General features: G+C 38.0%; 1 protein-coding gene across 17 annotated transcripts in view; it reads left to right on the top strand.

Moving 5' to 3' along the window:
- Positions 1 to 14374, top strand: part of CNTLN (centlein) — a 396518-nt gene extending 382144 nt beyond the window's left edge. For 16 of the 17 annotated variants that reach the window (XM_051845306.2, XM_070052667.1, XM_051845229.2 and 13 more), the window contains one exon: positions 12211 to 14374. In XM_051845306.2, the coding sequence (XP_051701266.2) occupies positions 12211 to 12312 (102 nt within the window). In that variant the 3' untranslated portion in view covers positions 12313 to 14374. Of the gene's footprint in view, positions 1 to 190; positions 10460 to 12210 lie in introns of those variants that run through there. The other variant, XM_051845236.2, reaches the window with a different exon arrangement.
- The last annotated feature ends 254 nt before the right edge of the window (positions 14375 to 14628 follow it).

Here is a 14628-nt window from a genome sequence, read left to right on the forward strand (position 1 = left end):
ATGTCTATGTTCATTCATACATTTTGTTTAGTTTATAGCTTATTGGTCTTGTATATGAATTTGTAGGATCTTCAGATTCCAGGACAATTGAATGCATTGCCTAAAAAACACTAATTCAATATTGGTTCTTGGTTATTTTCAGAATAAGATTATAAGAAAACTTCCCTTTTGTCTTCATTCTTTTTTTTAGGTGCTGTATACAACATAATCCTAAGATTATCTGGCCCTATAATTTTGATTTTTATTTAAGAATTGGGCTGCAGAATTGTTTTTAAATTAAAAAAAATTGCATTCTTTTGATGAAATTTTGCATGGATAAAATATATATGGCAAAATAAAAAGCTGCTCTGCTATGTGACAATGTGAAATTCTATAATATAATCCTGACTGATACTGTTGGCCAGCAGTACACGAGAACTAAATGATCTAAAACCTTATGTTGTACGTTTGATCCAGAATGCAAATACATGCACTCATTATTTCAAGTAGAACTGTTGCAACTGGTAATTCTACATACTTGTTATTTATTTGCAACTCATCATTGTCTCTGCAGATTTCTAGTGATAAGAACCACACTAAAAGAAATCTTGCTTAGAACTACTTCCTTTTCTCTATAGCATAGTTACCTTTAATTTCTTTGAATGTTTAATTGTATTAATTACTCTTTTATCATTAAAAATGTTCTTTTAAATGTACACTTTTTGGCAGAGAGAAAGAAGCAAGTTTACAGTTACAGTACAATGAGAGGAACTCCTAAAATTAGTTTGTACTTTAAAGAGTAAGGAAAAAATAGAGCTAAGAAAATATGGCTGGAACCAAGCTATGTAAGATTTTGAGCTGGAAAGGGATCAGCATGTGCTTTAGAACAATATATAGAATTTTTGGAGACAAAAGAGAATAGGAGCAATAATATGTCCAGGTGAGGGACAAGAAAGTCTAGATGTGCCCTGCCCTTAGAAACTGGCCAGGGGCCAGCAAATTAATCTGCCACCTGCGAGGACGGTCTCCCATATCCGAGCGCCAGTTCAAGTCCTCGTTGCCCCACCTCCAATCCAGCTCCCTGCTGATGAGCCTGGGAAAGCAGCAGAAGATGGCTCAAGTGCATGGGTCCCTACCACCCATGTGGAAAACCTGGATGGGAGTTCTAGGCTCCTGGTTTTAACCTGGTCATTTTCTTGTATTGGAACCATATTAAAAATTCTTTCTTTTGACCTTCAGTTGTTGAGGTCTTGTTTTTCCTGTTTTTTGTTTGTTTGTTTGTTTATTTTTTTTTAAGATTTATTTATTTGCTTGAAAGTCAGTTTCAGAGAGAGAGAGAGAGAGAGAAAATGAAAGCAAGATCTTCAATCTGCTGCTTTACTCTTCAAATGGCCGCAATGGCCATGGCTGGGCCAGGCTGAAGCTGGGAGCCCGGAGCTTCTTCTAGGTCTTCCATGTGAGTGGCAGGGGTCCAAGAACATAGGCCATCTTCCACTGCCTTTCCCAGGCCATTAGCAGGGAGATGGAACGCAAGTGGAGCAGCCGGGACACAAACCAGCACCTATATGGGATGCCAGCGTCAGAGGCAGCGGCTTAACCCACTATACGACAGCGCTGGCCCCTGTTGTTGAAGTTTTTAAGCTCAGACTTTGATCAGTGATTTTTCGTTTAGCTTTAAATATTCCTGTTCCTATGACTTACTTCCAATCTTGCAAATGCTGAATTTAAAATGGCTTACCCTCCCCAGTGTCCTCTCTGCAAAATATGCTTACCTTTGACAAGTAGAGAATGCCTACACTATGTCAGAGGGAAGGGTTTATAAATCTCCCTGGCTTTTGTAAATAGAGGCTGCTGCCAGCCTGAAGGTTAACAGAAAGTATCTCCTTGCGTCTCTGAAGACATTTGCTCTGAGGTTATTTACCATGTTGCACCTATAGCATATGTGCTCACACACTTGCATACTCACACACTCACCCTCTCACACATAAAAACCCACACAGTCACCCACATGGACTTGAGGAATAAGTTATAAGTTATATATACAGCTGAAGTAACAAGAGCTAACATTCTCTATCCAGAAATTTGCTGTGATTTCTAAAATACTTTGTTTAGCAATCTTGAACCTTCTTTTTTTCCACTCTTTTTTTTAGGTTTTATTTAAGGCACACAAATTTCATGTATTCATGTATATAGATTTAGGAACATAGTAATACTTGCCACCCTACCCTCCTACTAGAAAAAAAAAAAAAGATATCTGTGGTTAAAGTTAAAAGGACCCATGAAATGAAATAGCTAAATTTTATTTGTAGTTATATTACTAGTTTTGCCTTGTAACTTTTATTTTTTCAGTAATTTTAATAGTTTTTTGGGTGTAGCTTTAGGACCTCTAATGTGTGTTCTTTCATTATAATAAAATGAAGATGTTTATAACTCTCTACAATTAAGTGGTGACCAAGTACAATCAGATTTCTACCTAGGAGTTCTGTATTAACAGCTGGTTAATAACAGCTGATTCAAATAACATCTCATTATTTGAAATTAGTTACTCATTCCACAAGCTTTTGTTCAACATCTATTATATGTGAAAGCGCTAGTCAGCATGGGAGAGAAATAGGACAATTTAGGTCCTCAAAAGGCTTAAAACCTAAAATAGGAAAAAAAAAAAAAAAAACCCAAGTGTTGGCGAGGATGTTGGAATCCTGTGCCTTAATAATAGAATTTAAATTGGCACAGTTTCTATGGTGGTTCCTCAGAAAATTTAAGCATAGAGTTATCATGTTATCCAGAAATTCCACCACTGAGTACATTGCCAACAGCATTGAAATCAGGGATCTCAAGGGGTATTTGTACCCCTGTATTCACATCAACATTATTCACAGCAGCCAAAAGTGTAAATATTCTAGATGCCTACTGTTGGGTTAAAGGAAACAAAATATCATATATACCTACCACTGATTATTCAGCTTTCAAAAGGTATGAAGTACTGTAGAGACATATGCTACAACATGGATGAACCTTGAAGAAAGTCTTCTCTGTGCTTAATGAAATAAACCAAACCCAAAAGGACCACTACTATGTGACTCCACTTATAGGAGGCACATAGAGTAGTCAGATTCAGAGATGGAAAGGAGATTGGTGATTTCCAGAAAGTGGAGTTCCTGTTTAATGGGTCCAAAGTTTCAGTTTCTGAAGGTGAAAATATTCTGGAGATGGATGTGGTGAAAGGCTCTACAACAACACGGCTGTACTGAGTACCACTGAAAAGTATATTTAAATTTATTAAATAGTGCAATGTATGCTTTATCTATTTGATATAAAACAAAATTTATTTTAAAAAATCATAAAGAAAGATTTACAGAAAATATATGGGGACCACAAGAATGTTCCTTTATATTATGAATTAATTGTTTTAATTGCGGACAGCAACATTATCTCCTTACTACCAAAATATTGGGATGCTCTTATTAAAGTTAACAGCCAAATTTCTGTAGCCAAATATAGTGTAGCTAAATTCTACCTTCCAATAGATAAGTTCCTTCAGGGCACAGTCAGTGAGCTTTTATCTCCTATAATATGCTAAAGGAAAGTAAAAAGTCAGTAAATTTTGCCCTAAAAATTTTGGATTACCCAGAGGATCAGCATAGAATAAATCACTTTCATTCTTAGACCTTGAAACTCAACCCGTAACCCCATTTTTTTTTAACATTCAAAGGATATCAGCAAGAACATTTTTCATGTAGATTTAGAACTAGGTTTTGCTTTGCCCTGCAGATAGCAGACCAAGATTTGTCAAAGGAAGCACTATGAAGTAATAAAATCAAAACGCCACGCTTTGAATCTTTGCATTGTAAAATATCTAAGCCAGCCAGTCTTCCAGAGCATGATCTCTGCCCCGTGGAATAATAATAAAGCCAGTGACTACTGAAGAAGTCCATTCATTTTCAGCTACACAAGCCTGAGACTCTTATTCAGTTTCGTCTTGTATTGACCAAAACTATCTCCCTGCAGTATACTTGCAATAGCTTATCGTCAAAAGACCTGGATTTGTGTCCTGTCTCACAGTAGCATGTGAAGCATTTAGCTCAAGGCAAGGAATTAGTGCCCCTTTAATTCAATATCTTCAATTATAAAAGAGAAAAAATTACCATACCACAGGCTTGTAATGATAAATAAATTAATACATGTAAAAATTCACTGTCACCAGTGAAAGTAATTTTACACCCTTAAAAAGAATAATGATAGTCGAGGCCACAGAAAAACAATTCTAGCTTAGTATTCCAGTGATTTCCTATGTCTAAGTATTACTTTCTTATTATTTATTTTAAAAGTACTTCTTTTTGCCAGACTTGGTACTTGTTACCCAAGAAGAAGCCTAGCCCATTGCCTAGCATGTAGTAGGTGCATAATAAATACTTGTTTAATGCCCTCAGTGAACATAGATGATCCATCATTCACATTCATCCAGATTCTGTGATGAATTATATATATATAAGATTTTTATTTTTAATTAATTTATTTGAGAGGTAGTGTTACAGACAGAGAGAGGGAGAGACAGAGAGAGGTCTTCCATCTGCTAGTTCACTCCCCAAAAGGCCACAATGGCTGGAGTTGGGCCCAACTTAAGACAGGAGCCAGGATCTTCTTCTGGGTCTCCCACACAGGTGCAGGGGCCCAAGGACTAGCTTATGTTATTATATGTTATATATTATATTAAGCTTATATTATATTATACAGGGATGAATTATTTTTAAATCAAACTTAGTGGTGGGCTAGCACTGTGGCATAGGAGGCTAAGCCTCTACCTGCAGTGCCAGCATCCCATATAGGTGCCAGTTCATGTCCTGGCTGCTTCTCTTCCAATTCAGCTCTCCCCTAATGGCCTGAGAAAGCAGTGGAGGATGACCCAGGTGCTTAGGCCCCTGCACCGCATGGGAGACCCGGAAAAAATTCCTGGCTCCTGGCTTCAGATTAGCCCAGCTCCAGTCATTGTGGCCATCTGCAGAGTGTACCAATGGATGGAAGAACTCACTCTCTGTCTCTCCCTCTCTGTCTGTAACTCTACCTTTCAAATAAATAAATAAAATCTTTAGAAAAAAAACACTCAATGACACAGTAATAAACAAGACACTGACTAATTTGCCTCTCCTCTGGATTTTCCTAATCCCTTTATTTCACCTACTCTTACAATTAAAGTTGCCTTAGTTGATTGGGGCTGTTTTAACAGAATACTATAGACTGAGTGGCTTAAGCAACATTTATTGTCCACAGCTCTGGAGGCTTGAAGTCCAAGATCAAGGCACTGGCAGATCAGGGCCTGGCCAAGGCACCCATATAGTTTGTAGACTGTCGTCTTTTTGTGTTCTCACAGAGCAGAGAACAGAGAGAATGGGCAAGTTCTCATATCTGGTAAGGTTGTTAATCCCTACTCACCAAATATCTACTTCCTCATCAATCATGTTGGGGTTAGGATTTCACATGTAAACTCTGGGAGAACACATGCATTCAGTCCATGACAAAGGTATAGCTGTTAGATGCTTTCAGTGTCAGTTAAGCTCTTTCTTTTCTGGAATTCAAGTTCATTTCCATGTGATAAACATTGGTATTTATACCTAGTCTTTTCAAATCATTACTTTAATGTCTACATGAGGAGGAATTCCTGCGTATGTTCCAAGACTACAACCTTTTACAGAGTCTATGTTGTATGCATCTCACTAGTCTTAATGGAGCATAGGGGAATGGTTATATACCCTTAAAGTATGTGAGAGTCCCTCAAAAAGTTCAAGAAAAATCAAATTAAAAGTTAGGCTTAGGGGCCGGCACTGTGGTGCAATGGGTTAACACCCTGGCCTGAAGCACATATGGGCATTGGTTCGAGTCCCAGCTGCTCCACTTCTGATCCAGCTTTCTGCTGTGGCCTGGGAAAGCAGTAGAAGATGGCCCAAGTCCTTGGGCCCCTGCACCCTCGTGGGAGACCCAGAAGAAGCTCCTAGCTCCTGACTTCAATCAGCATAGCTCCAGCCATTGCAGCCAGTTGAGGAGTGAACCATCGGATGGAAGACCTCTCTCTCTCTCTCTCTGCCTCTCCTCTCTCTGTGTAACTCTTGACTTGCAAATAAATAAATAAATCTTTAAAAAAAAAAGAGTTAGGCTTATTTGGGCTGGTGCTGTGGTGTAGTGGACAAAGCTTCCCATGCGGTGCCAGCATCCCATATGGGTGCTGGTCCTTGTCCCGGCTGCTTCTCTTCTAATCCAGCTCTCTGCTTGGCCTGGGAAAGCAGTAGAAGGTGGCCAAAGTACTTGGGCCCCTGCACCCATGTGGGAGACCCAGAGGAACTCCTGGCTCCTGGCTCCTGGCTTCAGATCAACTCAGTTCTGGCTGTTGCAGTCATCTGGGGGGTGAACCAGCAAATGAAAGACCTTTCTCTCTGTTTCTCCCTCTTTCTGTCTGTAATTCTACCTCTCAAATAAATAAATAAAAATCTTTCTTAAAGAAAAGGCTAGGCTTATTTTTGTGCTAAAAATGTTGAAAACCATGCATAGTTTTTTTTTTATAATGTACATATCCCATGGGCTTTTTGAAGTACTCCTCATATATACAGCACAGTTTCCAGTGTTTGAAAAGAAAGTCAGTCACATTAAGATGTGCTATTGGTAATAAAAAGTGCTGGCTATGCCGGGAAGACATCCAGGGGCTCAAAAAGATCTTGCAGGGGTGCTGGGGAAAGTGGGATAAAGTAGGAATGTGTCAGGCTGCAGTGTCAGGCAAGCAACCACACAAGGTGACAGGAATCCAAACTGTTGCCCAGGCGAGCTTAGAGAATTAGGCCCCTTTCTGGGCGGGTGTGAGTACCCAAGGCATTGTCTTAATTGTGAGGGCCTAGCAGAAGTAGTATCTGACGCTTGAGAACGCTGATGATCAGTTAGGTAAAAGTGGTTTGATGAGGGTGGAAATTGAGGGAGCAGAAGACCACCACCAACTACTGAGGATCCAGTGCCCAGGCTCTAGCCCAATCTAGGGGAGTTGTCAAGACAGGTACTGCAGTGTCACTCTGGAACAGGCCTAGAGATGTTAATTTAAATGTTCAAGCATTTCTCTTCTCTCTTATACAACTAACATGAGGCAGAGCAACAGAGAAAGCTAGAGACAGAGAGAAAGGCAGATCTTCCATCTGCTGTTTCACTCCCCAGTTGGCTGCAACAGCCAAGATTCAAATCTGTACTCCCATGTGCCCTTCTGACATTGCAAGCAGTAGTTTAACCGGACAGTGCCCATGCCCCTCCTTACATTGTTAACAGCACATTCCAGTTAGTACTGATTTTGTAAGCTGTTTGTATGTTTTGCAGTCAGATATTAGACTCAGTTATTTTTCTAATGTCACTCTCAAACATCTATAATCATCATTTATAATGAAATACCTCTAAAGGAAGCCACGGTGTTTAAGTGTGAGTGATAAGTTTCAGATTATTGCCATGGTGCCATAATCAGAATGGCAGTTCCAAAAGGCAAACATCTGTTAGTATTTATGTGTAAGGGAAGGCTGAAAATATGTGTGGAGGAAGCAGGGGAAATCCCTCCAGTGATGGAAATCACCTTTTGCAACAAGAACAGCCAGAAGCAATAGGAAGACCTGCTTTTCAGAGTGTAGGTAGACCAAGTAATGCTCTTGTTATTTGTTCTGTCCAGTGTCTCAATTACATTTCCTTACCAAGAAATCCCACTGAGTATCAAATACTCAGCTGTCCATTTTCCTCCTTATGTCACAGAGGTCATGCTTTTGTAATTCTGTACGACGTAACCAGGAGTATCACTTCTCCTTTTTCATCCAAAAGAAAGAAGATGTGTAGGCTCTCCAGATTTTTAACCCCGGTGTATGCCATCGAAGATGAAACTCAAGGCAGCATTAATTATCAGGCTTGTAGTTTCCCATGTATTTAATAGAGTGAGTGAGAAAGGCTCTTTGCCACTAGCCAGTCAGGCAGCCACTTCAATCCAATTCCAGAATCCTATTAGCAAAAGAGCAGTTATGCTTTCTATATCTGCAGGATTTCTGGGCACAGCAACTCCCTGTAGATGCTTACAGAAATAATTCAACTGAATCTAAACTGCCTGTATGCAATAAACTTGCACTTAATCTGGACCTGAAAGTAGTGGAAGGTTTGGTTCTCCTGGTCTTAGCATTTAATAAACATGTTACAGTTTTAAAAACTTGGCCAACAAACAGACCATGTGAATTTTTAAGGTACTTTCAAATACAATTTCAGCTTTACCTTTAACCAGTGTAGAACTAATGTTGAGAATTCATGTCCAAGTGGTACTGTAAGATTTTGAACAGATTTATTGAATCACTGAAGATTAAACTATATTCCATCCAGCCTTCAGGTTAAATATGATTTATCATAAATTATTAGTGGTAATCTGTATTTGACAAAAGTTATAACTCTCAAGCAAAATAAGCCTGTTGACTTGAAAATCCTATTCTTAACCATTCTCATAAATTTGAACTCTTAATTCATCCTAGACTAAGTAGAAAATTTTATTTGTTCATTTATGGAAAAATTTGCTAACTAAATAGTATAATCTTGGTGATAAAGGGTAGTTTTAAAGCTAAGAATGAATTAATTATTTGAATACATATTAAATATATTCCATAAAGCAGTAACTATTTGTAAAATAGGAGGAGCTTCTACTTGAACTATTTTAGTTAACAATTACTTTATCATATTCATTTGAATAAAACAAGTATATTTTATAAAATATTTTGTAACTATGACTTTTCCTTAGCCTTCATTTAGATTTGTTTCTATTAAATATTTTCTAAATTACATTTTCTGTTTTAAGATTCCATTAATTATTTAGCCTTCTATATATATTTAAATAATTTTTGAAAGACTTCTTTGAAAGCTGGATTTATGGTTATCATTACACTACAAGTTATAACCAGCAAGTAGAATGAAGGGAAAAATAAAGTCAGAGTTGATTTATAAAAAAGGAAAATAAGGGGCCATGCATTTACCATAACAGTTAAGATGCCAGGTAGGACACTCACATCCAATGTCAGAGTACCTGGGATCAGTTCCCAGCTCTGCTCCTGATTTCATTTTCCTGCTAATGCAGACCCTGGGAGGGAATGATGATGGCTTAAGTAATTGGGTTCCTGCCACCTGTGTGGGAGACCTGGCTTGGGTTCCCAGCTCCTGGCTTTGGAATGAGTGTTGCAGATTCTTGGGTGAGTGAACCAGTGGATAGGAAGTCTATCTTAGAAATAAATATACTTTTTAAAAAAGGAAAACAGAAAAATTGAATTGAAATAGGTAAACATCTTCAACTGATAAAATATGCTCATTTTTGCCTAAAATTATAAAAGACTAAGAATATTCTTCCGAACTATTTGTAGATGAAAATAGAAGAAGCTGAACAGCAAATAGATGTGCTCATACAGTGCAGCTTTTTGTTTTGTTTTGTTTTGTTTTTCTGAGTGGCAGAGAAAGAGAGACCTAGCTATTATGTCCGAGCTCACTCGCAGATCACTCCCCAAATGCCCACCACAACTGGGACTGGAAGCCAGGAACTCAATTCAGGTCTCCCACAAGAGTGGCAGGGACCCAACTACTTGAGCAGTCGCCTGCTGCCTCCCAAGTTCCACATAGCAGGAAGCTGGAATCAGGAGTGGGAACTGAGACTCAAACTTAAGTATTTCTTTATGGGACGTGGTCCTTCAACTGGTGTCTTAAGTACTAGGCCAAGTGCCCATTCCAAAGTGAGTATCTTGATTAAAGGACTAATTGCTCTGTGAAATCTGTAATGTATTAGCCTCTATACAAAGCTTTTAAAAAATCGTGCAATCCAGTAAAGCAGTTAAGCAGTGTTTTACTTTGGGACCTTGGTTTTACTGGAAGCTACAAGAAAAGAATAAAGTTTCTAGTTGGCAATGACTTAAAAAAGAAACATCTTGTTCCACATTGGAGCAAGAGAACTTCATTGCAGTAGATGTTTTAAGAGAAGCAAAGTGTCCAAGTATATGGTATATGGAAAATTGTTTAGATCACAAAATAAGAGTGGGTTTTGATTTTAACTTAAAAATGAAATTTGCAAAAAGATGACTAATGTCAGTACAATTTCAGCACATTGTGACCTGGTAAAAGTGCTCTGATATGGGTAAGTAGGAAATTATATAACCAGCATGTTTCCCAAAGTGTGTTCCAGGGACACTAGTACAACATGATAAACAGATCAAGAGAAAAAGATGAACAAATGAATTTAGAAACCAGATACTACATTGTTTCTCTAGGAGAAACACAATGTCTGTTAGCATCAGAAAGATTCTAAGAGATCTGGAAATAAAGGGCTTTTTTAAAGTTTGGTCTGTTTCCCATACTTATTTCATCAGAGAACCATTTTTTTAGAACAACTTTAGAAAATGAACTTTTAAACACTCGCTTCTGTTTTTATTTCCACCAGTAAGATAGCAGAGGTTATTCCCAGCTTGTTTATCTTCCTTTTGGATAGGAATGTGTATGGTACTGAGTGACATAGTTTAAATAAAAGAAAATTGCCCAATCGTTTTGTCATTTTTATTGTGCATTTCTTTAACACCTAATATTAATGCCCTGAAGATTTAAATTACATTATTTGTAAAACCAGCAATTTTGCCCAATGTAATTCTCTTCTGCCTCCCAGAAGGGCAATTTGTCAAAGTACAAATTTGCTGTTAGTATCATTAGCTTCCAGAGAGAATCGAACTTCTTCTTTTTTTTTTTTTATTCTGAGATGCACTTTGCCCTCTTTTTCTCATTTCTGAAATAAGAAAACATACGGAATTGTGTGTATGCTTAATGTGGTGAGTTTTCTCCCCAGCAAAGCTATTGTAGGTGTCTGTTTCATGATCGACTATTTCTTAGAACTGGAGAGTGTGCTATTGTGATATCGTATCCTTGCTTTAGCTCAACAGCAAGGTTTAAGTGAGACAAATGTAGGAAGCCGAGTCTTTCTGGGGAACAGACACAGGCTCAGGTTCCCAAAAGGAGAAGGCAGACGTTATTAAGATAAGGATGAACTTGAATTAGAAAGCTACATAGGACTGAGGCGGTTCTAGGACCCGTCTCAGACTCTGTTTCTCTACTTGGTTTCTGTGGTCTGGTTTTGCCCATCTGCCCTACTGTTTCTCTGCTGTGCCTACTGTGTTCTCTTTTCACCAGTGCAGATTCTGGCTCTCTGATTGGTATCACTAGCAATCTTCACCTCCACAGAGCATAGTGAGCAGCCCAGGCAGAGAACATGGAGCCGTTTTGGTCAGGCGCTGACCTGTGGGCACCAGCAGTGGTCACCCTGTCACACAAAGTGTAGGGCAGGGAGCTGTGCATAATGAGAGTTCTAAATGATGTTCTCAGGGAAACAAAAGGACAAGTTCAAGGAATGGCTTAATGAGTTGCGAATTGTGGCAGACCTCTTATGTAGACCAGGTGGCTGAGAACAAGGACAAAAGGAAGTTGATAGAACTATGGATAGTAATTGAGGCAGCATTTCAGCTTTTGTTTTACTCACAGCTTGTAATTCTATGAGTCAGAGTTCCACAGGCAACCCAGTGAAGCAAAGGAAGCAATAAAACTGTAGCAGAAAAGTTATATAAATTATGAAACTTTAAAATGTACTCTACATTTCATAAACTCAGCAGTTTACAACATGTGTATTACACTTTGATATACCAAACAAACTTTCCTATAACAACTTAATCAATGAGTATACTTTTGCCATTTTTTCCCTCTGAAGTTTTAGCTTACAACTCTGGAAATGTTCAGCTCTGACCCAGACAAGTGTATTGATAGTTCTCTCTCATTCTTTTATGAGTGATGAACTTACAGTCCTACTTCTGTGAGCCTGAGTGCCCTAGAGATGACTGTAACCTGCTATTGATCAGCTGATTGAAGATAAATGGCTTAGCTGCTTGTATTGCAGATTACATCATTAACATGGTCAGTAAACCATGAATTGTTCAATACGGCGTTTATCTTTTTTCATTTTACTTCTGCTCTTTTATCATTTTTATTAGAAAAGACAAAATTACCCACACTAACCAGGAAGGACAGTTGAAAAGAGATCCAGTTGGGTACTCTTATGTGTGCAAAGTTGCAGACAGCTAAGTTCTGAGAGTCTAATGGTGTTTATTATATGTTTTTGAATGGAAGAAAATACAGAGTTTTGATAATCTGTTTTTGTGTGTGTTTCTCTTCCAGCTTCCTTTTGCTTCATATTTACTAGAAGCAGTACTGGAGAAGATAAACGAAAACAAGAAACTAGTTGAAGGATATTTCACAATTATGAAAGATATTAGATGATGTTATAATAGAACACGTCTTCCCAAATATGAAAACTTTTTATGTGGTATGATTAGAAAACATTCATTGCAATCCTCATATGGTGTTTGCTCCAACTATCAATAGTCAAGTTCAATACGAAAATAAGAAGTCTTGGAAACTAATTAATTGCTGAACAAGAGGAACTAATTAAGTGCCTAGCCATTTTATAGGAAATAGTATAGCATTTGATTATTGAATACAAATATTGCCACAAATCAATGCAAACTTTAAAATGATTTTCCTTCCAATGCACTAAACTAAAACAAGCTTGGTACACACAAATTGGTCTGAATATAAAAAGAAGAAGGTATAAATGAAAGATTTAATGTTTTAGATTTTAAAAGAAACCAGACTTTCTACAGCAAAACTGCTCTAAATGGCCCTAAGTGAACCAGTGAGCAACATATTTGTATTTCCAGCAAATGTAAAATGAAGCATCACAACTTCAGGGTGAACATTTAATGAAATACATTGTGTGTTCTGATTTTTATCTACCTTCATTGCTATACTGGGTTATATAGGAGATACTGTATTTTTCTATTTTCACAGCAATGAAAAAATTTTTTCCTCTCCCTTCTACCCTTCTCTTCCTCTCTCTCTCTTTTAAATTTACCATACTCTGTACTCATATTTAGTGTACAAATTAGGTTAGATCTAGCAAAATCCTACTGTGGTCAACTAATTAAGTTTGTATTCTTACCAATCCATGTTTAGATTCTTGGATATTCTCACCTATTTCACCTCCTCACTGTTTTCCTGTTCCACCTGCTTTGGTTTCTCGAATTCACCAAATTTTCACCTATTGCCCACATTTGCCATTGGTATTCTCTTTCTAGAATACCCCTCACAGAGTTTCCCTCATGGCTGGCCCCTTATCATCATTCAGGTTCACCTTATGCCTTTCCTCAGAGACACATTCCCTGACTATCTTACCAATTCATTTCCTTATAAGACAAAATTATCCAGTTTATGCATCAGTTCACTTATTTCTTGTTTACTGTCTCCTCTCCCCTCCCCCAACCCCACAGAATATTGGCCCCATGAGATTAAGGTAAAGGTTGGAAAATTATAACTCCCAGGCCAAATCTGGTCTTCTACCTATATTTGCATGATACACAAGCTAAGAATAGATTTTATATTATTAAGAGGTTTTTAAAAATTAAAAGAATAATATTTTGTAGAATTATATGACATTCAAATTGTAGTGTCCATCAATAAAGTTGTAGTGGAACACGGTGACACTCATTGGTTCACACGTTGTTTATGGCTGCTTTGCTTGACAGCAGTAGAGTTGAGTAGTTGTGGCAGAAGCCACATGTGGTGCTTTCATCACTTTGCACTCCTACTTGCACCCTGCAAATCAACAGTGACAGAGTTGTGATCTGATAGAATATCAAATGCCACAGATACTGTCTTACCATAATTTTAAAAAATACCAGTGCATGCTCATCATATCAAAATAAGATCAAGAAAATGGTACCTAAAACTCACACTTTTGAGGCCTAGTGAGGTATAGAATATTTTTTCATTGAATCAGATAGCAACACATTCTGATTTTTGTGTAGCAACACTGTACCTACGCAAAAAGAATGCAATCTGCATCAGCATTTCCAAGCTGAGACATCACCACAATATTCCCAATACACAGGAACGCAACAATAAGAAAAAAATGAAATATAATATCAAAACAGTAGAAATTTGTTATGAAGTTAAAAACAAGGGGCAGACATTGTGTCACAGGGGTTAAGCTTCTGTTTGAGGTGTGTGCCTCCCATGTTAGAATGCATGGTTCAAGTCCTGGCTACTCTGCTTCCAATCCAACTTCTTGCTAATGCAACCAAGAAGGCAGCAGATGATGACAGCAAGAGCACTTGATTCCCTGCCACCCATGTGGAAAACCTGGATGGGGTTACTGGCTCCTGGCTTCAACATGGACCAGCACTGACCAATGCAGACATTTGGGGTGTGAACCAGCTTATCCCCTCCCTCTCCCTTTGCTTCTCTGTCATTTTGCCTTTAAATGAATAAATAAATCTTTTTTTTTTTTTTAAAATAAGACTATACAGTATTACCTTGATACTACAACCAAAAAGGATAGTACACCAAAAATAAAATAGCCCATCAGGATGTTCATCTCTTAGTCCCTGAAACCTGGGAATTTGTTACTTCACATGAAAAAGGTACTTTACAAATATGACTGAGTTTAGGATCTTCAATTGGAAAATTGTCTTGGATTATCCCCGTGGGCCTGATGGAACCACAAGGGTTGTTGTAAAAGGGCGGCAGGGGGAGTGA

Source organism: Oryctolagus cuniculus, chromosome 1 (genome assembly GCF_964237555.1).
Source record: "Oryctolagus cuniculus chromosome 1, mOryCun1.1, whole genome shotgun sequence".
In the NCBI taxonomy this organism is placed as follows: domain Eukaryota; kingdom Metazoa; phylum Chordata; class Mammalia; order Lagomorpha; family Leporidae; genus Oryctolagus; species Oryctolagus cuniculus.